The 25413-nt window shown below is 42.0% G+C and overlaps 2 protein-coding genes across 2 annotated transcripts; both read left to right on the top strand.

Annotated features, from left to right (window-relative positions):
• The first annotated feature begins 453 nt into the window (after nt 1–453).
• LOC108804844 (olfactory receptor 5V1-like) lies at nt 454–1434 on the top strand. Its single transcript, XM_018576751.1, has one exon. It carries the CDS (start codon nt 454–456, stop codon nt 1432–1434), a length of 981 nt encoding a protein of 326 aa, XP_018432253.1.
• A 164-nt stretch (nt 1435–1598) lies between these two features.
• On the top strand, nt 1599–25413 carry LOC108804835 (olfactory receptor 8H1-like). The gene is made up of 4 exons (XM_018576739.1): nt 1599–1619; nt 9087–10004; nt 11740–11787; nt 25393–25413. Exons 1-4 carry the CDS (start codon nt 1599–1601, stop codon nt 25411–25413), a joined length of 1008 nt encoding a protein of 335 aa, XP_018432241.1.

Below are 25413 nucleotides of genomic sequence, written 5' to 3'. Positions count from 1 at the left end.
TTAGCTCCACTTCAGGTGTCACTTCGGCTCAGTCAAGCCGAAGCATATGCCTTCGGATCGGCTGAGCCGCTCGGCCACCTTCGGCTGCTGTAAGGGGCTATAGTAAATAGCCCATACAGCAGCCCTTCGGTTCGACTGAACTAAAGGCTCTGGCGGCCGAAGATAGCTGAAGGATCAGCCAAAGCTACGGCTGGATCCTTTCGGCTCCTACGTGAACAACCCCCTTAAATAAGCAATCGGATTAAAGGGCCAGTAAGCATGACATTTAAAAAAAACAAAACCTTTTCTCTAAAAAAAATTAACTAGTCTTTTTCACAAATATGGAAAAGTTTCATAAAAGTTGACAATTTTATTAACTAACTTATATTTTTGTTTATTTTTCTGTAGTGTGAAGGGAAATTACTTAGTCTGTTGTAACATATGGGACTCATTGACTGAGATTCAGGACTGAGTATGGTGAACAGCAGTATGGTGACAGAGTTCCTTCTCCTTGGATTTCCAGACCTCCTCTCTGTACAGATCGCTCTCTTTTATATCTTTCTTGTGCTGTATGCCCTAACCCTAACAGGAAATGTTCTTATCATTGCTACAACTTCATTCAGTTCTGAGCTCCACACTCCCATGTACTTCTTCCTCAGTAATCTATCTTTCCTTGAGATATTTTATACCTCGGTCACCATTCCGAAAATGCTTCTTAATTTTATCTTTAAGACCAATTCCATTTCCTTCATGGGCTGTGCTGTACAGATGTATTTATTTGTAGCCTTGGGCAGCATCGAGTGCTCCTTGCTTGCCGTCATGGCTTATGACCGTTATGTGGCCGTCTGTGATCCCTTGCATTATGTGACTGTCATGGATCCTCCTACTTGTGTAGTTTTTACCTTCAGCTCTTGGATCAGTGGCTTCATCAACTCAACAATCCACACTACCCGCACCTTTCAACATACCTTCTGTTCCTCTAATGTCATAAGCCAATTTTTCTGTGATATCCGACCCCTGTTGAATTTGGCTTGTGGTGACACGCTAACGACTGAGCTAATCCTCTTTGTTGTTGGTGGGGCCTATGGACTTGGGTCTTTTGTTCTGACTTTGGTATCTTACATCCACATTATTTCCGCCATACTGAAAATTAGGTCTAAAGGAGGACAACACAAGGCCTTTTCCACGTGTGCCTCTCATCTGGTTGTTGTATCCTTGTTTTACAGCACTTCCATCTTTGCATATTACAGACGAAGCTCTGAAGATGTAACCGACCAAGAGAAGCTGACCCCTGTGGTCTACGCTGTAATCACTCCAACGTTGAATCCGCTAATTTATACAATGAGGAACAAGGAGTTCAAAGCTGCACTAAGCAGGATGATTGGGAGAAAGCAACCGAAAATAATTATTCAAAGAAAAAATGGTAAACAATTTGCCACGGCCCAAATCAATTGAAATAAAATCACTCCATGAAGACATATATATTAGAGGAGATGTAAACCTACTCACTAAAATCTAATATAAGCTTTATTATGTTAATGTCATTTCAAAAGTTTTTTAAAATCTTTTTTAATTCTGTGACTTCCACTAAAATGATACCTGGTGATCCTGCCTCGAAGATGCCTGTAAAACCGGCACTCGTAAGGGAATCCGCCCATACTTTATTTGTAAGAAGTAGGGATGCACAGATACTTTTTGAGTACCAGTGCAGATACTTGGCATTTTCATGAGAACTACCAGTGTTGCAGCGGTTGCAGCTGGGACCTGGCTCTGGCACTCCACCACTGTCCTAAAATTATTAGTCTGTATTATTTTAGAAAAACTGTCACATGACAATAAACAAAAATGTATCAGTACTCGTACTTGTAAGTACTCGGCAAGTACCAGTACTCGTACTCGCCAAACTGGTATCTGTGGATCCCTTTATTTATATTTATAAAAACAAAATCGTACATTAAAACAGAGATGTACAAATCCCAGGAGCTCCGTGTGCTCCTTACAAATGACAGCAGCCTCCTAATTTTTGAATTTTTCTCTAGTGTAGTCTTGGAGCTCAAAAGTATCGGTACATGTACTCGTACTTGTACCGAGTACTGTACTTGGTATCTGTGCAACCCTAGTAAGAAGGTATAAAAGCAGCAAACAAACAAATGCTTACATGTTTCAGTCCCCAAAACTGGGCATTAGTCGTAGCAAGGAATCCTCAAAATGGCATATCTTAAATACCATGGACAGATCCCCTTACGAGTGCCGGTTTTGACCTATTTACCAGGCTGCTAACAGCTGGGTGGAGAGATGTGTATGGCCCTTACACATCTTCCTGCCTGGCTCTTAGCAACCTGAAACGCTCTGGCTGTATAGAGGGCAGCAGGCACACTGCAAACATTGTGGCCACGCTGCTCTGCCTGCCGCCCACCCACCAGATGCTGCCTGAGGCAACCGACTCTCTTAGTTTCCACAGTGGTCAGGTCTCCATGCTAGAGAAAATGAAGATAATTTACTAACAGTTTTAAAAAGGTTTAGTGAATCTTCACATATTTGATTTTTTTTTTCTGGAATCCATTAGTAAATCAGCTTTACTGGATCTGCCCCTGCACACAACCATGGAGCCACAGTTTGGTATTAGGCGTATGATGTCCATCACAAGTTGATCAAGAGTCAGGTCTATAACTGCATGGGTTAGTTCACTTGCTGAGGTTAGAAAGCTTTACCAGATACCTTTTTTTTCCCCATTAGCTAAACTACTTTGGGAGAATATAGTGGCGTCTCCGCATTAAATAGACTTACATGTGTATGCTGCATACTGTACAGGTGAAACTCGAATAATTAGAATATCGTGCAAAAGTAATTGCAGTAATTGCTGCAAAAGGTGCCCAAACCAAGTACTGAGTACATATGCATGCTTCTACTTTTCAGAGGTCCGATATTGTTCTATGTACAATCCTTGTTTTATTGATTGCATGTAATATTCTCATTTTCTGAGGTTGTGGATTTGGGGTTCTGGGGGTTTTCATGAGCTGTAAGCCATAATCATCACAATTATGACAAATCACGCCTTGAATGATCTTGCTTTGCATGTAATGAGTCTATCTCATATATTAGTTTCACCTTTTAAGTTGCATTAGTGAAATAAATGAACTTTGCACAATATTCTAATTATTCGAGTTTCACCTGTATATGTGCAGTGGGGTGCCATTCAGAATAAATAAGAATGCACTACAATACACATACACTCAATGGGAAAATGTATCTGGTGGACACCCCTCCAAATGATTGAGATCAAGTGTTTCCATTGAAGGATACTGTTCATTCTACAGCATACAAAGACATTTGTGCCATTCCAATCTTGTTCCAGCATGACTGCATCCCTGTGCACAATACCAGATTCATAAAGACATGGTTCTTGCCTACCATCAGTGCCTGACCTCACAAATGCTTTTTAGGTTGAATGGCCACAAATTCCCACAGACACACTCCAAAGTTTTGTGGGAAGCCTTCCCAGAAGAGTATAGGCTGAACTTCTCAAAAGTCCATATTAATGCCCATGGTTGGTAATAGTATGTCTAACAAGCTGATATACTCTAGGTGTGATGGTCAAGTGTCCACAAGCTTCTGGTCATATATGTATATGTATCACATACATGTGCGCATAGGCATGAATGGAGCTTAAATGGATATGAATGGTGAAATAAAATACTTAAAATATTCATTCATATTAAATGAAACAAAATATAGATTTTTCCTCTTACTAAGATGATATTGATACTTCTTTAAATAGGGACATTGTCAGAAGGGATATGATGGTTAACCACCCAGAGACACCCTTTGTGTGTACACATGTACACCCCATTCAATGCAGCCATGCAGTACACCTCATCAATACGAAAACATACAATTGCATGTGCACCAGTCATTTAAGGGACTTTAGAACATGTGCTCAGTGTTGGATAGTCTTTCTACTACTCTGGTTGTTCCTTGTTTTGTTCTCCCTGTTTTTACGGATTTGCCAACCTGCTTTCTGAATTCAATCTCTCTTCTTTCCTGGTACCCTGTTATGTTCACTGTCTATTGCTGGGCTCTGTTTGACTACAAATCATGACCTTTCTTCCGCTTTGGTACCTTGTTTGACTTATTATTCACCTGCCGCTGGTCTAAGTCTTACTGATGGATCCTTGTCTACTGTCCTCTACTGTGCAATGTCCTCAACAGAGTCAATCTGAAGAAGGTTACCTAGTAGACTCCATGGAGCCAAGATCCATTCCCATCATTTGTAGTCCTGGTAATGACAACAAACTCCTCAGACGTAAAACCTAATGCACACCAACATCTTCCTCTGTCCTGTGGTGAACTGTACCTTCTCTGACAGTCAACTCAGGTGGATTCCAGACTCTCTAACTGATAGCTGTTGCTGGACCTGCAGGCCTCACAGGCATATAACAACACCTACAATAAAACCCAACCATTTTTTGGAGCGCATTATACCATTGGTAAAGTTTTTGAACGGTTCAGTAAACTACATATCTTTATAGATGTCCTACATAAGCCTTGTAATCAGTTTTAGGATCATATATTCACATGCAAAAGTTACTAATGTTACCATAAATTTCACACATGCACCCTACACCTACCAAAACACAACCACCATCATTTCCTTAAAGCCAAACTCTAGCCACACATTTTTTGTTAGCTTACAATGGGGAATGGGTAGTGAGAACTAGAAATGTTGTCAGGTTTTTATTGCTGTCCGCGTCACTGTTGTCACTGTTGCGGAGATTTCCCTCACTTCCTGTGCCAGTGACAGCGTGTTACAAGTATGGGAAATAATAGTTTATGTTTCTGATAGGTACAAGCACAAAAACAAAAGCACACTTATACAATAGAGCAGGAAAAGGTTAAAACATGTCAGGTCTTTATTAATCAAAAGTCTTTCCCACTCTGTCCAAAGCATTAAAACATTTTGTCTGGAGTTTCAATTCAAATGTGTTTTTTTAACCTCTAGAAATGCAGTGGATTGTTTGGGGGCTTGATAGAGTGACCCCCAGATTTTTGGTGGACACACAAAAATCTAGGAGGAATAGAGCATGCTTCATCTCCGTGTGCTTTAACCAATCACACCTGACAGAAATCAATATCTCTCATTACCCCCATTAATCTTAAACTCATCTGCACCAAATAATCCCCCTGTATCAGTACATATTCAACAAGTGTTCTGCCTTGGTTGGCTACTAAATAGCTTGCCCAAATACCTATATCCTGCCTCTCCCTTCCACTCATCTTCCCAGGCCATGAATAAATTCAGAGGTGCAACTAACACTTTCATAGCTTGTGGAGCCAGATCTATTCCTGGTGACCGTTCTTTCTAGGATCAGATCATAAAACAGTGCTCACCACCGTAGTGTGCAACAGTCCCTCTCAACAACCTCCGACTATTTGTTGGAGTCCCAAATCTAGCATTTTCCCCAACAGTCAAGGATGGATGGAGCAAATCTACAAAATTGCCAAGGTACCCTGCCCCTCAGTCAGCTCTAACATACTGTGAAGCTTTTGACCAATTATCACAATTTGACCCAGTGTTACCACATGGGGTGAATCACATTTGTCTTCATATTCAGAAGCACCAGATATTTTCTTCAGCTCCTGATGTTAAACAGAGGGGTGGTGGAGTGAAGGATAGCTATGCCTATGTTGGGAATAGGGGGATCAAAGCAAACATGTTGCTTTTCACTGCTTATACAATTTTCTGGGCAAGTTCAAATGATTGAAGCCAGGAGGTTTGCATAACACTAAGGCCCCCATTCACAAGGGCGCCTTCAGTTCTGCACAACAGGGAAACTGTACATGGATTCCCTGCTGATCGGAACGGATGTCACAGTTTTTTCCTCCATCTTGTGATGTAAGAAACAACTGAAATCACTAGACCCATGTTGGTTTTTGGGGAGTCAGATGTAAATGAGCATGTGTCTGTTTACATCAGATTACCCCCGATCCGGACATGATCAGGTCTGCCTAAAGGAATTTAGAGTTTGGCTTTCTGGATCAGATCAGATGTACACTACGCACGTCCATTTACATTTGGTTGCCCATAGACTATCATTGGGATTCTGATCAGATCCACCTGTAAAACTAACCTGATTGGAATGCCCATGTGAAAGGGCCCTAAGGCAACTAGCAATTTCAGGGTTTAGCAATAGCAGCCCCCATAATCCCTTAGTAAAAGTTTACTTTAAAAGGAACTTGGGGATTTTTATGTATTTTTAACACAGCTTTTTTATATATTAAAGTCACCAAATCATGTTTTCAGTCTATCTAATGGAATGACCTGTCTCATAAAGCCTTGCCTCACAGCAGCTCAAAGTAAAGAGCAATTAATGTGGTCTTCACTAGTGTGGTGATGCTAACTAAACGCCTATGAAGCAGGCAGGAGATGGGGCAATGGCACTGGTTCTCCAGAATCGTATCCACTAGTGTTGTCTAGTGCATTATTTTCAAACCTGGCAGGCAAAATAATTTCTATAAATGTGTTTTTCATGTGTTTTTGAAAGGTTTGATGGTGGTTGTCCTTTAGGTATCTTAATAAAATGTAAACAAATTATTGAATGTATTTTAAGCTCAGGTAAGAATCTCCTGGGTAGAAGCTGCTTTCCTCAAAGGTATCTAAAGAGTGAATAAAAACCCTTCCAGAATTCTGCAGAGCTGCAGAGCTCCTGTGCGGGATTAAAGAAATCTGTACTTGCCTTTGTATTACATCACACACAAGGTATCTATCCAGGTAGTGTATCACTGTCACAAAGCCTACGGTTCATTATGTAGCAGATATGACACCAGATCACTCTGCAAAAGCTCTAAGGTAACTAAACCTGAAGACATTAAAACCTTAACACGTTTCACCTAGGTTTAGTTCCCTTTTATATTAAAGATCGTAATTGCCAGCTTCTGCTGATGATGATGCTAATTTCCTGGCTGATATGCTGCCCTAATTGCTTAGTATGTATTGAGTCATGGACCTGGAACATTTATGCAGTGCAGAAGTTCAATCTTCAATTGCTAGGTCCTTGTTTTGGGTCCATGATGCTGGGATACACTGGAGGTCTTCAGCGGCCTGTGTTGTGGGCTGTGCTGTGCTTTTGGTGTGTCTCTGCACCTTTAAGGAGGAATTGGTTACCTCCAGGCATATCTGCCTATAATTGATTGATTGCTGAGTATATATCAGTATGGGAGATTTGTTAAATCTAGAGACCACACTATACAAAGGAGCCTTGACAGGGCAGTGTGGATTTCACATAGGAATGTGGCAAATGTATGCTACTAACCCCTGGCTATTTCTGCTGTAGCCTATTATTACTGCCTGTCCCACTGTTGCAGCTTTTCCCTCACTTTCTGTCCAGTGAAGCCTTTTTTACCATGACAGACAGTACGGCTAAATCTTTCTAATTGAGCCCCAGATAGCAGGAAAACCTGACAGGGGTTCAGATTGTTCCCCAGGAACAAGGGACGGTTTGGCTGGACATACACTTCAACATAGTTTTATTGCATTTTTCTTCTAAGTAGATAAAAATATAACCCCAGTAGATTTGTATATATCAGAAGGAATAAGCAATCTTTAAGATATGTGTTGCATGTTGAAAGATAAGATGAACCTACATTTCTGTGTGATCATCTAGCAAAACATACACATTGATTCCCATTCCTGGGCAGCAAACAGACAAGGGGTCCCAGCCACTGACGTCAGATGTATCTGTCTCCTTCACAAAGATGTCTGGAATACGTTTCAGGGGTAACAATTTTTAACTGATAAAGATACATGCACTGCATTTCAATATCCTCCACTCAATTGTTTATTTCATATAAATCACATCACCCACCTAAATTCCAGGAGGTGCTCAGGCAGATGATGTGACTTCTTTATTTGAATGGAGGATATTGGAGAGCGGTACATGAAACCTTCTGTATTATTTTGGTTGGTGAGAGGACTGGCAGCTGGCAGGAGCTGGCACTTAGAGACCTAGAGTTGAGTTGATCATATAAGTTCTAGTTGATGTTCTAGAGTAGTCAGTGGGAGCTGACATCCTAGGACCCCCGCTAAGCAAGGACACCAATTAAACTAGAGGTAACCCCAACCAAATGGCATTTACTTTGCTAAATTCTGCATCAAGAACAGCTACCTCCAACTCTCTCATCTCCACTTCCCTGAAATTCCTCTCCTGGAAACAAGGGGCAACCAAGAATTCCTACAGCTATACCACCTTAAGTCCTATTGAACTCATGTTTTTTTTTTATTCTTGAGATGCAGTCAGGCTGCCTACAAAGTAAAGGATATGTCAGACTTTTGTATTGTTCTAATGCTGTCACCCATGCTAAACACTCCATGCGCCGGCAGCACGCTGGAGATTCAGACCACTGTTGTCACTCACAAAGAGCACAGCGGGACATTGGCAATTCAACATGCCCCCTGCACAGGGCTCCAATCAACCGTGCTGCTCGGGAAGCATTTATATTGTGGATTGGAGGACTGTGCTAGAGATCCAGACTGCTGCTCTCTGTTTGAGAACAGCGGTCGGGATCTCCTGTGTTCTGTCGCCACAGGGGTTTTCACCAGGCTCTGCAGCACTAGAACATTAAGAAAAAAAGTCTAATACATACTTCACTTTTTAGGCAGCATGACTGTATTCCAGTAATAACAAACATGGGTTCACTTGGGCTTTAAACTGATTTTTATATATTTATTCTACAGCAGTCAAAGCCTAAAGAAACACCAGTAGCTGAGCAGAGTAAAATTGTGATCAGCATGTAATCTGTAAAGTCGAAGACAACATGACAAATGAACTTTTCCTAAAGGCTTTGTATAGTGGACTTTAGACTTCCCTATCTCCACTGACAATCACCATACTGGCTACACACTTCACTAATTTACTGAACCCTAAGGAGCTCCAGTTGCTGGGTGAATTGGACCAACCTGGACCTTACATGCTGATTGGTTACACTGTTTGCTTACTGGAGGCTGAACAACCACCAGCAGGGAGGGGCAATTCATAATAATTGGTAAAAATAAATCTCTAAAATTGAGTTGAGCTCTTAAAAATGGATGCAATTCTTTTTTTGTACCGTAGGTTTTGATTTATGATTACATGGCAGTGATAAACCAGACTTTCTTTACTGGGTTTGTTTTGTTAGGATTTTCAGATAAGCAGGTTCTCTTTTCCTTGATGATCCTTATGATTTATCTTATGATAATTGTTGGAAACCTGACCATCTTTAGCGTCATCAAGATTGACATTCATCTTCACACGCCAATGTACTTTTTTCTCAGTTATTTATCGATATTGGACGTCTGTTACTCTACCGCTACCCTCCCGGCTATGTTGGCCAATGCCATAACAGGCAACACAAGAGTGTCCTTTAACCTTTGCTTTACTCAGCTCTACTTTTTTGTCTCTCTGGGTGGGTCAGAATGTCTTCTCTTGGCTGCAATGGCCTACGACAGATACGTGGCAATATGCAATCCTCTCCTCTACCCTGTAGTCATGAACAAGGCGTTCTGTTCCTACTTAGTTGCAGGATCTTGGTTCTGTGGATTCTTGAACTCTGTTCTTCACACCACATTGACATCTAAGGTGACTTTTTGCAGTCATCGGCATGTTCATCAATTTTTCTGTGATGTTCGGCCCATTTTGAAGGCTTCTTGTGCTGATACACACACCAGCCAAATGGTACTTTACATACTCAATATTTTTCTTGGCATAACTCCTTTTGCATTTGTCATTGCTTCCTATACACAGATAATTTCAACCATTTTGAAAATCCACTCAGCCGCAGGCAGAAAAAAGGCCTTCTCCACTTGTTCCTCCCACATCATAGTTGTTACCGTATTCTACGTGGCTGGCAATTTCAACTATATTGGTCCAAATCCTGGGGAGTCCTTTGATATCATACGACTGTCTTCCATTTTCTATAGTGTTCTCACCCCTCTGTTTAATCCGGTTATTTACTGTCTGCGGAATCAAGAGGTGCAAAGGGCCTTAAAAAAAGCATTTACTGGAAAATATGCTCTGAAATGATCAATGTATATCATGAAAATAAAATGCGTACTTGTTTTGAACCACACAGGGGACTTGTAATTGCACAATACAAATTTACAGCTTACCTATCCTTCAGATAGTTTTCAAAACGTTAAATGTCAACTAGTAAAAAAATTAGGGATGCCCCATTGCCAAGTACCGTACTCAGTACAAGTACAGATACTTGACTGATGGATTCGTCAATTTTCTGTCCCTCAGTTAAAAACCCCAATAAACACACGGACTACGCGACATGGATTTTAACGGCCACAGCAGCCCTTTTATTAAACAAACAACTTTAACAATAACCAAAGTAATAAACCAAATATACAAAAATAATACTTTAACAAGGGTTGACCTGAGAAGGGGTCTTTGGGTGCCCGCCAGCCCAAAAAAGGCCTCTCATAACACTCCACCCATGTCCCCAGCCGCACCACAACCAGCTCGAGGACACTTACTCCTTCCGGGTTCCCAAGGGGCCAGGCCCCCGCCCTTTACAAATCCGGACACCAACAGGGGGAAGCACCCATACCAGCTGAGGGCCCCCCACATTTTGTAATGAACTCCGATTTTGTAGACCCCCCAAAGACCCCCTAACCCGCCAAGCTGCCGTGACAAAAGAAACCCCCCATAACCACCAAATTCAGGGAGGGAGGGTGGGACAACCTGCTTCCTTCGTCGATTTCCAGAAAGAGGACGTCCCTCAGCCCTCGCAGTCCCTTCCCATGCGGCTCCTCCCGGACACCTGACTCCCACGTCCAATCAGGTAAGAGCAGCTATTCCCATTTTATTTTTTAACCCTTTCTCCCGGGACTATTCCTCCCCCCAGTCATGTAGCCCCTCCGCTTAGTCTCTACGTGTCTGTCTTTCTGCGCTCCAAGACTAGACTAGAGAAAAATTCAAAGTTAGGAGGCCGCTGTCATTTGTAATGATCACAAGGACCTCCTGGGATTTGTACATCTCTGTTATAATGTATGATTTTGTTTTTACAAATTATGGGATGCACCAATACAGTTTTTGCGAGTACAATACTGGTACATTTTTGCTTTTTGTCATGTGACAGTTTTTCTAAAACAATACAGACTAATGATTTCAGGACAGTGGTGGATCGCCAGAGCCAGGTCCCAGCTGCAACCCTGGTAGTTCTCATGAAAATGCCAAGTATCGGCACTGGAATCTGAATTGGTATCGGCACATCTATAAAAAAAATTTTTTACAGAACATTCCTGAACATTTGCAGATCCTCCATCCCCTTCATACTCTGAGTAGAGCAAATATCTGGAGATCTGCAAATGTATCCCTTGGAATGTCCAAGCTTTATTGGATCATGATTAATGAGAAACTTACAAGGGTGTTAAAAGACAAATCCGCTATCTTCAAGGCAATTTGGGAAGCCTGAATTTTCTACATCCATTGCTGTTGTCACTCACTCTGTAAGACTTGGTCAGCAAAAACTTCATTCCAGAAGATCCTCCACTCCATTTTCTTTACTTCAATCCGAGACTTTCTTCATCCTTTTTGACTATGGCCCAACCTTTTTTTTATCCCAACTTTTTGTTAAATTGTGTGTATAATCAAGACTCTTAGTTTTAGTTTTTGATTATGGAAGGATTAGAACCTCTTTCTGGTTTTTATTGCTGTCTAAGGCTCCCGTGGGCAGATTCACCCTCTCTATTTGTCCTGCTGAACATAGTTACTGAGACAGAAGTTGATGGGAAATCAACACTTTACAGTTATCACAGGGAAACAGAAGGCGAGGGGAAATATTCCAATGGGGACACCTGTTCTGGGGACAACTATCTAAGATGGGAATTCCTTTCACATTTTAGGCATTAACTGTTACTTCTTGCTATATCTCTGGGACAGGAATTGTTGGTAAATCTCCCCAACAGGACACATACAGCAAAAAACAACCTGACGGGTGTAAACCTTTCCGTACTCTATCCAAAACTGAAAAAGTTTTGCCTATGCATACAGTCTATGAATGAAGATGAAACCAATATCCTTTTATGCTTTTTCTTGTTTTTGTATACACAGCAGACATATTTTAAGGTTTAAATGTGAATATAATTTATTTGGAAAGTGCTATATATTCTTGCCTTAATTCAATGACAAACCACAAGTGAGATGTGATTTTTATGTTCTTTATTAACACATATCATATAAAGGATGTATACAATGACATCAGATTACTCCAATTAGTGACGGTTCTACAATATTTTTTACTGTTCTTAAATGTTATACAATTTTTCTGTACACAAAATCTGCAATAAGCATATTGGAATAGAACAAACATTTACAGAATACATTGATAAGTAAGTCCGAATTCACCTCCTACATTTTCTCCCCTATGGGGCCAACAATGGTCCCTGGGCTAATGGTTACCCCGCTCTCCCCTCCTCTGGCAAGTTCTGTTGCTTAGTGGTACAACATTAGCTGTAGGAAGGTCAAAGGTGCCTTGATCGTGACCTCAGGAGTACCTGAATTTAGCACAAACATCAGATGGACCCAGGCTCACTGCCCTTATTTTAGGACACCTGATAGCTTGACTCTTGATGGATGGTTCAGCAGATGTAAAACACTCAGACTCTGCAGGGGTCATCTCCTCACTCGTGTAGCCTGTTGCCCAGTCCACTGTGTAAGTTGCAGGTTGTTGGGTGTCTTCTGTCTTGTAAAAAATTCAGGAAGAGCTCTCAAGGACCTCAAAGCCTTTTACTGGACATAGTGCTATTTGCACACATGGAAACGTCCTGACTCCAGTGTCTACCAGCAAGCTTTTTTTCTGTAACCCCAGCAGCTCTATCCAGTACTCCATGTCCATACCATACAGGGGATCCTCCCTGCACACTACTCATACTCATCTGAGTAGTCACACTTTCAACTGGGCTGGGTGCAAAGTAGCAATACACATAAGACATGTTTGCTACCACTGACCAGTACTCACCCTCACTGCGCCTTCCTCTCTCCATAACTCTGCATGGTCTAACTGTTCTGAACAAGGTGGTAGCTCCTCCCACGTTCTCTCAGACATACTCAAATCTTGCATACATGGTGGGTTTGCACCAAAATCATCTCTTCAGTGACGGGGCAAAGGTTCCAGAAAGCAAAAATCCAATCACAAAAGCTCAAAAACACTCTGAAGATGCCTCTGCATAAATATGATAGTCCATAAAGCACAACTCAACTTCTAATGAAATTCCAATTTCAACTTGTGGTTGCTTCAGGCAACACCCTTTAAGGTCCTATGTTGGGCTCAAATTGAAGGGATCTTCAATAGTTAAACAAGAATATTGATCTTCAGCTATGAAAGAGCTACATTTCAAATGCTCTAAGTCCATTTACTCACAACAAAGTCCCAGAAACATTCACCGGAGGTGTGGTTCTTTTCTCTTGTTATTCAGAGTTAAAAGGCGCTAGTCACATTAGTGATTTAAAATAAAAAAAGGTTTATTTCACAGGGCAATATAAGAAGGAGGGTGAGGTGAGGATCAGGATACCCAGTAGTATACTCGTTCTGTCATTAGACTAGGCCTCAATCTCTTCTATGTCTCTCATTAGTGGTATCTCAAACTTAACTTCCAAGGAACGCAAACATAGTAAGGTTCCCGTGTACAAATTCCATCTTAACTATCATTCACCACATCTCCATATGCAGGGGGCAGAATCAGCTTGTTTCATCAAGGCCATATGCACTTATCTTCAAGTAGCCAACACTTTCAGGGGTTCCTTCTAGAAGGGGACATCCCTGCATCTATCCATGTACCTAGACCCAAGGAGTAGGTCAGACTGACCTCCAAGCTGACATCCTCATAGGGTTAAAGCCCACGAGGGAAGAAACAGAGCAGGAAGTTGCTTAGATATTTAATAGTTCTTCAACCATGCCTCAGCAGTTTCCCATGCCCACTGATTGGCCTGATTATCAGATATCCATAACACAGAATCATATCTCTTTAGCATACCCTGCTGGAGCAAGTTCAGAAACATTTGGCAAGGAAAATACACTCTGTCCTTAGAGAAACCCTACTGCTGAGAAAAAGTTAGGTTGGATACAGCCCACTGCTGGCTACAGAATTCACAAAAATTACATTTAGTAAAAATACTACATCCGTTCATTCTTCTCCTGCTCAAAATAACTTGTTCCCTTGCAATTCTTCTACCAAAAATCATATACAAAATTGTGTATAAAATCTAGGATATCCTGTCCACTTACACAAGCATGGGGAAGGGGTCTAAAAGGAAAACAGTGCATTACAACAACTTATGAAAACACATTAAATTGTAAAATTCTACAAAACTTTGCAAGTACAATAGAAATCACTGTCAGTAGTCACATTACCTTTTCCCTGACATATCCTGTTTCTATCTAAATACATACAAATGGCATCACATTACAAAATGTACAAATCACATTTTGTGCATCCACATCTGTAAAAGAACACAATAGTACAAAATAACAGTGGAGCAACGCCGCTTAGAGTATATTGCTTAAATGGCATCATTAAAGGAGAACTATGGGGTTAGGGCTTTTCCCCATAGTTCTCCTTAGGGTAACGGGAGGACACAAACTAGCGTCCTCCCGTCACCCTAGGCTCAGTATACTGAGGCACCGCAGCTGAAACGGATCCCGACAATTATGTCTAGATCCGCCCAGCTGCGTGAGTGACAGCTGGCTCTGCCTATCTAGAGGCAGAGCCAGCTGTACCCGCCCCCTCCCCCGTCCGTTCCGCCAGTCAGCGCTGGAGGATCGGACAGTGAAGGGGGGAATCCAGTCCTTCCCCTGTCACGGCTCTCTGTAGTGACAGGATCGAGAAGTGAGCGAGCGCCGGTATGTGTTCGCTCACTTCCCGATCTACTGAGCTGACCTGTCACAGGTCGGCTAGAACTATGAGGATGAGTGAAAATCACTCACCTCATAGTTCTCCTTTAAGGCATTGGCATTTCTAAAACTAAAATGTAGAAGTCTAATTTGTCTGTAAAAATCTAGTGCTCCTAATGGCCACAACTCCAAAATAGCAGCAAGTCCATAAAAGTGCAATCACAAACGTTTAGTTCTTGCTTGTAGGTTGTCTGTCTTCTGTAAGAATGCATCCTTAATTAAAAACATCAAAATAACATGGGGCCTACTGCTCCCAGTCCAAGAACTCTTTAACTGTTCTCTCTGCACACACAGCAAATGTGGCTAAGGGCTTCTACTTAGAACTGGTTCCCAACAGTACACTCTCCCTCCAGTGTAGAGGCTGGACTTGGTTGCTAATAGAAAAATGAATGCACACAGCCATAGCAACAACGGAGAGCCTAGGATAGTAGATTTTAAGGCCAAAGTCCTTACTGGACAGGGGATGCTCCCTGCACACTACACATACCCTATTTCCCCAAAAATAAGACCTATCCCGAAAATAAGACCTAGTACTATTTTTGGGAATTGCTAAAATATAAGACCTACCCCAAAAATAAGACCTAGTTGTGACTCTTCCCAGGGCCGGTGGTGGCATAAGGGGGAACTTGAAGAGCCGCGGGAGAGGCAGGAGAGAATCAGCGGTGCCAACGAAGCCAGCGCTAGAGGAAGCGAGGCGGCACCGGAGGGAGCAGAGCCGCATAAGCTGATGCCTCCTCTATAGCGCAAACTCCTGTCACAGGCGGAGTCATAACAAATGCACTCCGCCTGTGAGGAATGGATAGTGAAAGCGCGCTCCGCTCATTCTGGCCAGTGATTTGGTTAGCAAATTGCTCTTGGAAATGTACGGCACCCCTGATTGCCCTGATCACCATATTTTTGTACCTGAATAAGTTTTGATTGTTGTACATAAAAAAAACCAAAAAAGACCTACCCGAAAATAAGACCTTGTGTGTTTTTTTTTGAGCCAAAAAAAATATAAGACAGTGTCTTATTTTTGGGGAAACACGGCAGTAGGATGGGTCACTGACTTTAGCAGGACAGCCATCCTTGTTCATAACAGTATCTGAACAGATCAGTTCAGGCTTTCCAGGTCTTTTTACAACTAATCTATCCTTGTAGATATTGGGGCCATAACCCCAGGTCTCCATTCGGCAGGTGAATTTGTTTAAGTAGACAGGTGAAATATCCTGAGAGTGGAAAGCTTTAGGAGCACTCTCACTGCCAATTTTGCAGGACACCTGGTAAGTTGACGCTTCATGGATGGTAGAGTGGATGTGGGACGCCCCTACACTATTTATACCCCAAGGGTTGCCTCCTCACTTGTGTAGCCTGTAGCCAAGTCCACTGTGTGAGTAGCAGGTGGCCGAGTGTCTGGTAACAAGTTTAGGAAGGGTTCTCCACATCCTCCAGAAGGACTTCACAGTCTCACAATGGTAGGCAAATATAGGAAGGTTCATGTGTCTAACTTTCCAACTAAACTATCACTCACCACATCTCCATGTGTGGGGGGGGGGCACAAGCTTCTTGTTTCCTCATGGCCATATGCCCTTGTGTTTCAGCAGCCAACACCTTCAGAGGTTCCTCCCAGAATGGGAAATCCCTGCATCTCTCCATGTACCTAGACCCAAGGCCTAGGATACAATCTAAGTTGACTTCCTCATAGGGCAAAACCCCAGAAGGGAAGAGATGGAACAAGAAGTGGCTGAGATATTTAATAGTTCTCCCAGCATGCCTCAGCAGGTTCCCGAGCCTCACTGATTGACCAGGCTATCAGATATCCATAACACAGAATTATATCTCTCTGGGACACCCTGCTTTTACAAGCTCAAACAACATGCGACAGAAAAAATACACTAAGTGGTAAGAGAACCAGTCCTGTTGAGATACAGTTGGGTGGGGGGTACAGCTCACTGATAGCTACCGAATTCACAAAAATACAAAAAAGGAATTTAGTAAAAATACTACATTTATATATTTATATATACTGTATGTATATATGTGTGATTTTTGTGTGTATTTGTAAAAGTTTGAGAGTAGTTTTTGTTTCTATAAAATGTATGAAATTATTGAATGTATTTTAAGCTTATGGGAGAATCCCCTGGGTGGAGGCTGCTTCCCTCAAAGGTATCTAAGAGGGAATAAAAACCCTTCCAGAATTCTGAGATTATTATTCCTTTGCTGCAGAGACCCTGTGCTGGACTGCAGACATCTATATTCACCATTGTTGTATTACATCACACACAACGTACCATGCCGGCAGTCTCTCACTATCACAAAGCAAAGGTTAATCATGTGACGGAGATGATACCAGCTCACTCTGCATTAGCTTTATAAGGTAAATGTTGTTTCATCTAGTTTTACTTTATATTAAAGAATGTAATTGCCAAATATATCAAGACCATGCAAATTCCCTGACTGATCTGCTTAATGCTTACTGGGTCATCCACCTCCAACAGCTCAGGAGTTCTATCTTCAGTTGCTGCATGCTCATTCTGGTTACTTGATGCACAAAGTACTGAATCCAGAGACAGCCAGATGGACTACCATTTACCGTATATGGGATTAATACCTTGAAAATGTCAATATTCTGTTTGGCTTATTCAGAATGAGCGTGCAACTAGGAGGAAAGGATGACTGATCTGATATTTGTTCTTGATCGGTGACTCGACTTAGAGGATTCAAGGCAGTTTCTCAGCATGACAGAAGGAAGTTCTCCTCCAGCTTAGTAGGTTCCCATTCAGGGGGGGTCAAGGCATTTTCTCAGCATGACAGAAGGAAGTTCTCCTCCAGCTTAGGTATCTGTCATATTACAGGTTCCCATTCAGGGGGGGTCATTAGCCAAGCATTTAGCTGTGTAGGAAAATGTTTTCAGCTATCCTGGGCTCCGTTAGAGAGGTTTCCCCTCAATTTATGTCCTGTTGAAAACCAGGCTTTTTTTCCCTACATTAGGGGAAGGTTAGGATTTCCCTTATTTCCTGTCCAGTAAAACCATTGTCACCAAGACAGTGAGTGAGAGTAAGTCTCTCTAAAGCTGCCCACACACCTTACAATTTATCTTCAGATTTTCTGTGGTCAGATGGAAAAAGTGCAACAGATTGGCCCAGGTGAAGATTACTCCATCCACACAGTTAAGTGTAGATGGAGGAATCTTGCACCTTTTCCATCTGACCACAGAAAATCTGCAGATAAATTGTAAGGTGTGTGGGCAGCTTAAAGCAGCCCAAGATAGCAGTGAAACCTGAGAAGGGGTCTGTCTAATCCTTCCCCACTCTATCCAAGAAAAAAAAGAAATGGCAGAGAAAGCTGAAAGGGGTTCAAATCATTCCCCACTCTATTCAAAACTATAAAGAAAAAGTTCGGCAGGATAAACTTTAACATAATTTTATTGCTTTTTTTTTTCCGAAGCACAAAGCACGAAAAAATGACAGGCAATCCCAGTAGAATTGCATACACGAGAAGCAATAAGCAGTCAGCAGATATCTGGTGTTACTTGTTGGAAGATAAGAATAACATGGCTAAATTTCATTGTGATTTTTAAACCCCAACAAAGAACTTCTCCTATTTGCTCCATTTTGGTCTGTTAAATGTATTATTGAATGCATTGTGTTCTATCTCTTTAATACAAGTTAGAGGAAGAAGAAGTCACCGGCACTATCCAACAACAATAAAGATGGAATGATAAAGTAGAGAGCCGGTGACTTCTTCTTACATTACATACAACACCATCTGGAGTCACTGCAACACCCTCCTAAGGATTACAGGTTTATATCGGCCAGGAGTGTGATGGGACTTCTATGTGATATCTCTTTAATAAGTGGGAAAAAAACCCATTGATCCTGTCAGAAATCTTTGTTGTGCTCTCCTTCCCGAGCTCTCCTTCCCGAGCTCTCCTTCCTGTGCTCTCCTTCCCGAGCTCTCCTTCCTGAGCTCTCCTTCCTGTGCTCTCCTCCTGTGCTGTTATTGAGTTAGCATTGTTCCCAGGGATCTTCGTGGACTACCAGACACCTCTCTACTTTGCTATGGAAAAGAGGAAAGGGGAAGGTGGCCTTTAGACTTGTCCTAACGTGACAAAGCTGCTCCTACATAGGTACAGTACAGTGAGTGAGTGTTGCCACCCTAGGACAGGAAATGTGTTACTGGCAGGATCACCAAATTGAAATAAAAGGCAAAAACATGAAAAAAAGCAATCTAATGCGGCCATTATATCTAGGGCTTAAAGTGACATTAAACCCTCAGATTTTTAAACATAAAACAATACTGTAATGTGCGCCTTACTGTAATCCATGGTTGTTTCCCTTCTCTTTGCTGCTCTTCCTTTTAAATCTGTATCTGTTCTCATGCTGGGCAGAACTTCTGTTCTTCTTGTCTCAGGAATGGATACACGGTGTCTGTGTATAGGTTTGCAACCTGAGCCAGCACTACAGGAAGAGGCACTCAGCTGCAAAGGGAAGTTCTCCCCCAGCATGAGGAGACATGAGGATTTAAAAGGAAGAGCAGCAAAGAGAAGGGAAACAACCATGGATTACAGTAAGGCGCACATTACAGTATTGGTTTATGTTAAAAAATCTGAGGGTTTAATGTCACTTTAAGCTTCAATATATTTTATTTTTGTTCTTGGGTTTGGATATACTTTGTATGTAAAGCCTTTTATAGATTTGTTGAGCACCTTCCCTAAATTTTTTCCTACAGCGTTGTTATTTTTCAACATAAATGCTTCATGAAACTGAACACAATTCATGAATTCCAAACAATGCTTTGCACAGAGGAATCAAGAACCATTGGTCATCTTTCCACCCATACGGACAAGAATTCTAACAATACCACCTAAAGTCCAATTGAACTCATATTTTTATTCTGGAGATGCAGTCAGGTTGCCTAAGAATTCAGGGATATGTCAGACTCTTTTTGTAGTGTTCTAGTGCTGCAGCTCAAGCTAAGAACCCCTGTGTTCTCAGCATGCTGGAGATCTAGACCACTGCTCTCATTTAAACAGATCACAGCAGGATCTCCAGAGGTTCAACATGCCCGCTGCACAGGGCTCCAATCTACAACCCTCGTAAGGAAGTATTAATATTGTGGATTGGAGCCCTTTGCATGGGGTGTGACAGACTGCTGGAGATCCAGACTGCAGCACTCTGTTTGAGAACAGCAGTCAGGAACCTTCTGCATGCTGCCGGCACAGGAATGTTCAGCATGCTCTGCAGCACTAGAACATTGTAAGAGAAAGTCTGACACATATTTTACTTTTTCGGCAGCACTGCATTCCAATAATAAAAAAAAAACAGGGTTCAGTTGGGTTTTAAATTGATTTTTTACAATTATTCTACAGCAGTCAAAGCCTAAGAAACACCAGTAGCTAGGCAGAGTAAAATGCAATGAACATGTAATCTGTAAAGCTGAACACAACATAACAAATTACGTTTAACTAAAGGCTGTGTATAGTGGACATCAGACTTCCCTATCTCCACTGACAATCACCATACTGGCTACACCAGTCACTCATTTACACCTACTGAACCCTAAGGAGCTCCAGTAGCTGGGTGAATTGGACCAACCTGGACCTTACATGCTGATCTGCTACACTGTTTGCTTATTTTACAGGAGGCTGAACAACCACCAGCAGGGAGGGGCAATTCATAACAATTGGTAAATGTAAACATTTCTAAAATTGATTTGAAATCTTAAAAGTTGGATACAATAATTTTTTTCTACCATAGGTTTACATGGCAGTGATAAACCAGACTTTCTTTACTGGTTTTGTTTTGTTAGGATTTTCAGAGGAGCAGGTTTTCTTTTCCTTGATGATCCTTATGACTTATACTATGATAATTGTTGGAAACCTGACCATCTTTAGCGTCATCAAGATTGACATTCATCTTCACACGCCAATGTACTTTTTTCTCAGTTATTTATCGATATTGGACGTCTGTTACTCTACCGCTACCCTCCCGGCTATGTTGGCCAATGCCATAACAGGCAACACAAGAGTGTCCTTTAACCTTTGCTTTACTCAGCTCTACTTTTTTGTCTCTCTGGGTGGGTCAGAATGTCTTCTCTTGGCTGCAATGGCCTACGACAGATACGTGGCAATATGCAATCCTCTCCTCTACCCTGTAGTCATGAACAAGGCGTTCTGTTCCTACTTAGTTGGAGGATCTTGGTTCTGTGGATTCTTGAACTCCGTTCTTCACACCACATTGACATCTAAGTTGACTTTTTGTAGTCTTCGGCATGTTAACCACTTTTTCTGTGACGTTCCGCCCATGTTGAAGGCTTCTTGTGCTGATATCCAGTGCTGCAAGGCAGAAGCACTAACCACTACGCCACTGTGCTGCTCATGAAATACTTTGGCAGTCCATTGTGTTCCTGTCATATTTGTCATATAAATAATATAATAAAGCATTTTGAACCCTTGGGACTATTATTTGGTGCTCTGTTTGTCTCTCGTATACAGTACATAGGTTGTCTAGGGTTCTACCGGGTAGATTCACCCTCTCTATGTGTTCAGGTGACCATTGTAACCAACTCAGAAATTGATGGGAAATCCAAAATGTTGCAATAGTCCCCAGATCAAGATTTAAGGGTAAATCCTCCAATGGGAACACCTGTTCTGGAGTCAACTGCTGAGAGGGATTCCCCTTACTTTTTTAGAGATTTGCTCTACTTCCTGTTACATCTCTGAGATGGTAAAACTCCCCAATAGGACTGATGGCAAAAAATAGAATTTTAGTTCTTCCCAACTCTATCCAAAACTAAATATATATATATATATATATATATATATATATATATATATATATACATACACTAAACATACACTTTAAATATGAAGGTCTAACGGAAATTCTTTGGTGCTCTTTTCTTTCATTTCTACATTGCACAAAAATGTTGAGGTTTAAATATAAATATCTGCATTGATTTGGCGTATATTTAATGGTTATAATCCTTGTCTTAAAGGAGAACTATGAGGTGAGTGCTTTTCACTCAGCCTCATAATCTGAGCCGACCTGTGACAATGAAACTGTCACGTCGGCTCAATAGATCGGGAAGTGAGCGAACACATACCGGCACTCGCTCACTTCTCGATCATCTTCCTACAGAGAGCAGAGACTGTCACTCACGGCTCCCTGCAGGGATTCCCCCCCTCCCCGCTCTGCCAGCGCACACTGGAGGAACGGAAGGGGGAGGAGGCAGGTACAGCTGGCTCTGCCTCTAGATAGGCAGAGCCAGCTGTCACTCACGCAGCTGGGTGGATCTCGACAGTAATGTCGGGACCATCCCGGCTGCAGTGGTCTCAGTATACCGCGAGCTGTAGCTAGCGATATACTGAGCTTTGGGTCACCGGAGGATGCTAGTTTATGTCCTCCTGTGACCCTTAGGAGAACTATGGGGAAAAACACTTACCCCATAGTTTTCCTTTATAATTCAATAATAAATCATAAATGAGATGTGATTTTCATGTTCTTTACGAACACAAATATATATAAAGATTGTATGCAATGATATCGAATTAATAGAATTAGTGACGGCGTTCTGTTGAGTCGAATATGCACATTCACAATTAACATCGTAAGCAATTACATTATTGCTCACAATGTTAATTGTGAATGCGCATAAAATACCATCCATCATGTACTGGCTCGGATGGCATGTTATGAACGGTCACAATTAACAATTAGAAATAAATACTTTGTGAATAAATGGCTGTTTTCTCATTCATCCCGGTGTGTGTGCAAGCGTAGATGGTCTGGTCGGCAAATTCGACCGGGTCGGCATTCTCGACAGAACACCGGTTCTACAATATTTTCCATTGCCCTTGAATGTTAAACAATTGTTCTGTACACAAAACCTTCAATAAACCTCGTTGGAAAAGAAAAATAGCTTACAGCAGCAGTTCTCAACTTTGGTAGGACCGGGAGCCCGGTACATTCTTCCAAAACCTGCCATGCTCCAACAGTATGAAAAAAAATGTATATCCAGACAGTAAACGTCATTTAAGATGTATTAAAAAGGGAGCCATCAAAACTGAGGAAGGTAGACAGGTGTGAGCACAAAAACTGGAAAGGGATTCAAGTCTCACAAAAAGTCACTTTATTTGCAACAAAAACGTGGAAATCACTATGGTGACGATTGTTACAAATCACGTTAAATTGTAATCTAAACACAGGATTCGATTATTTTTTTAGGAGGTTTTATTAGAATTAGATTGTATGAAGCGCAGTGCGATGTATTTATATTTGTGGTATTATAGAGGGTGTATCACTAGTAAGCACAGCAGCTGTCAGGGATTGAGTATTGTAGTAGCGCGGTTCGATTCTGTTTGATCACTTGTAGATAATTGCCGGCTTTATATTCCATGCATGCCTTATTTTTCTTTACCTCCACATCCTTCTCACAGTGGCCATTTTCACTAAGGGGCAGATGAATCCATCTTCCTTTACTTCCTGGAATTCCGGGTCTGTTTCCTGGAACATGTGACAGTACACATCATCTGAGAGGGAAAGAAATACCAAGATGGCACTGGTGAGGTAGCTTTCCCAGGATACATCTGTGAGACAAGGATTACCTCACAAGTGGCCCCTTTAACCAGGCCAGGGCTATGCCACCCGTGCCTCACTCAACCAGGCCAGAGCTACATCACCAGTGCCTCACTCAACCAGGCCAGGGCTATGTCACCAATGCCTCACAACCAGGCCAGGGCTACATCACCTGTGCCTCACTCAATCAAGCCAGGGCTACACTCAGCCAGGCCTGGGTACATCACCAGTGTCTCACTCAACCAGGCCAGGGCTAAGTCACCAATGCCTCACTCAACCAGGCCAGGGCTAGTCACCAATCTCTCACTCAACCAGGCCAGGGCTACGCCACCAGTGCCTCACTCAACCAGCCCAGGGCTACGTCACCAGTGCCTCACTCAGCAAGGCCAGGACTACATCACCAATGCCTCACTCAACCAGGCCAGGGATACGTCACCGGTGCCTCACTCAACCAGGCCAGGACTACATCACCAGTGCCTCACTCAATCAAGCAAGCCAAGGCTACGTCACCAGTGCCTCACTCAACCAGGCCGGGGCTATATTACCACTGCCTCACTCAACCCTGAAAGTGGTAAAGCAGCAATTGTAAGTAAAAGCAAAAACATGTTTGTTTAACAAGATTATTTCATGCCAGCATTCAGAGCTGAATGCTGATGTGATTTTTAGTCGAAGAGGGTAAGGGATCACTTTAAAGAAGAACTCCCCGCACTGCAAGAGTTTAAATGGAGTTCTTCTTTAAGTCTATTGATGCTAAACTCTGCAGAGCAGTAAAATACGAACAAGAGATTTTCGCACTACAACAGGACCTAAGCAAAACTGAGACCTGGGCTACAAGATGGCAAATGCGATTTAATGTTGAAAAATGTAAGGTGGGGGGGGCGGTGCTACATTAGGGAAGTCAGACATAGAAAAAGACCTGGGGGTCCTCATAGATCATAGATTTGGGGGTCCTCATAGATCACAGGTTTGGCAATAGTAAGCAATGCCAAGCAGCAGCCAGTAAAGCTAACAAGATACTGGCGTGCATTAAAAGAAGAATTGTAGCAAGGGATCAAAGAGTAATACTTCCACTTTCTAAATCATTGGTTCGGCCCCATCTTGAGTATGCGGTACAGTTCTGGTCGCCGACTCTCAGGAGGGATGTCCTGGAACTGGAGAAAGTTCAGAGAAGGGCTACAAATTTAAAGGGATAGAACGCCTGAGTTATGAAGACCTCATTCAAAATCTCACAGGGTTATTCACAAAAGGGTGAAGAGTTTGGAGAAGGGAACAATCTAGGACAACATCGCTGAACTGGAAAGTGAGCTGAATTGGAGAATTTTTCCAAATTAGCTATGTTGTCCTAGATTGTTCCCTTCTCTCCTCCCTTCTCCAAACTCTCACCCTTCTGTGAATAACCCTGTCAATGTTTTCACCTTAGAAAAGAGGAGATTAACAGGGGACCTTTTTGCAGTCTTCAAAATCTTCAATAGGGACCCCAATATTAGGAATAAACTGTTTAATCCCAAAACTGTATTGAGAACCCGGGGACACAACAAGAGGTTAAAAGAGAGGGGGTTCAAATTTAGAATTCGAAAGACGTATTTCAATGCGAGAGTGGTGAAAGTTTGGAACTCACTACCACAGGCGGTGGTATCTGCTAACATTGATACATTCAAGACACTTCTGGATGAGTTTCTTCTTTCGCCGAATCTACAGGGATATGGGAAGTGTTAGAGTAAGATAAATACACACACACACACACACACACACACACACACACACACACACACACATACATAGCTTGAACTGGATGGACCTTGGTCTTTATTTAGCATTACATACTATGTTATTGTTACTGGTTCTCTCTCCTACAACCGCAGGGTTTGTACACACAAAGGCTAGCTGTCCATCTTTCTTGACTACTCGGTCTCCATTTCCTCAGGGGGAATATGGAAGCCCCTGA

This window comes from Nanorana parkeri, unplaced genomic scaffold (assembly GCF_000935625.1).
Source record: "Nanorana parkeri isolate BGI_ZX_2015 unplaced genomic scaffold, ASM93562v1 scaffold5, whole genome shotgun sequence".
Taxonomy (NCBI): Eukaryota; Metazoa; Chordata; class Amphibia; order Anura; family Dicroglossidae; genus Nanorana; species Nanorana parkeri.
The sequence above is the reverse complement of the archived record's forward strand: the minus strand, read 5'-3'. Positions and strand labels throughout refer to the sequence as shown.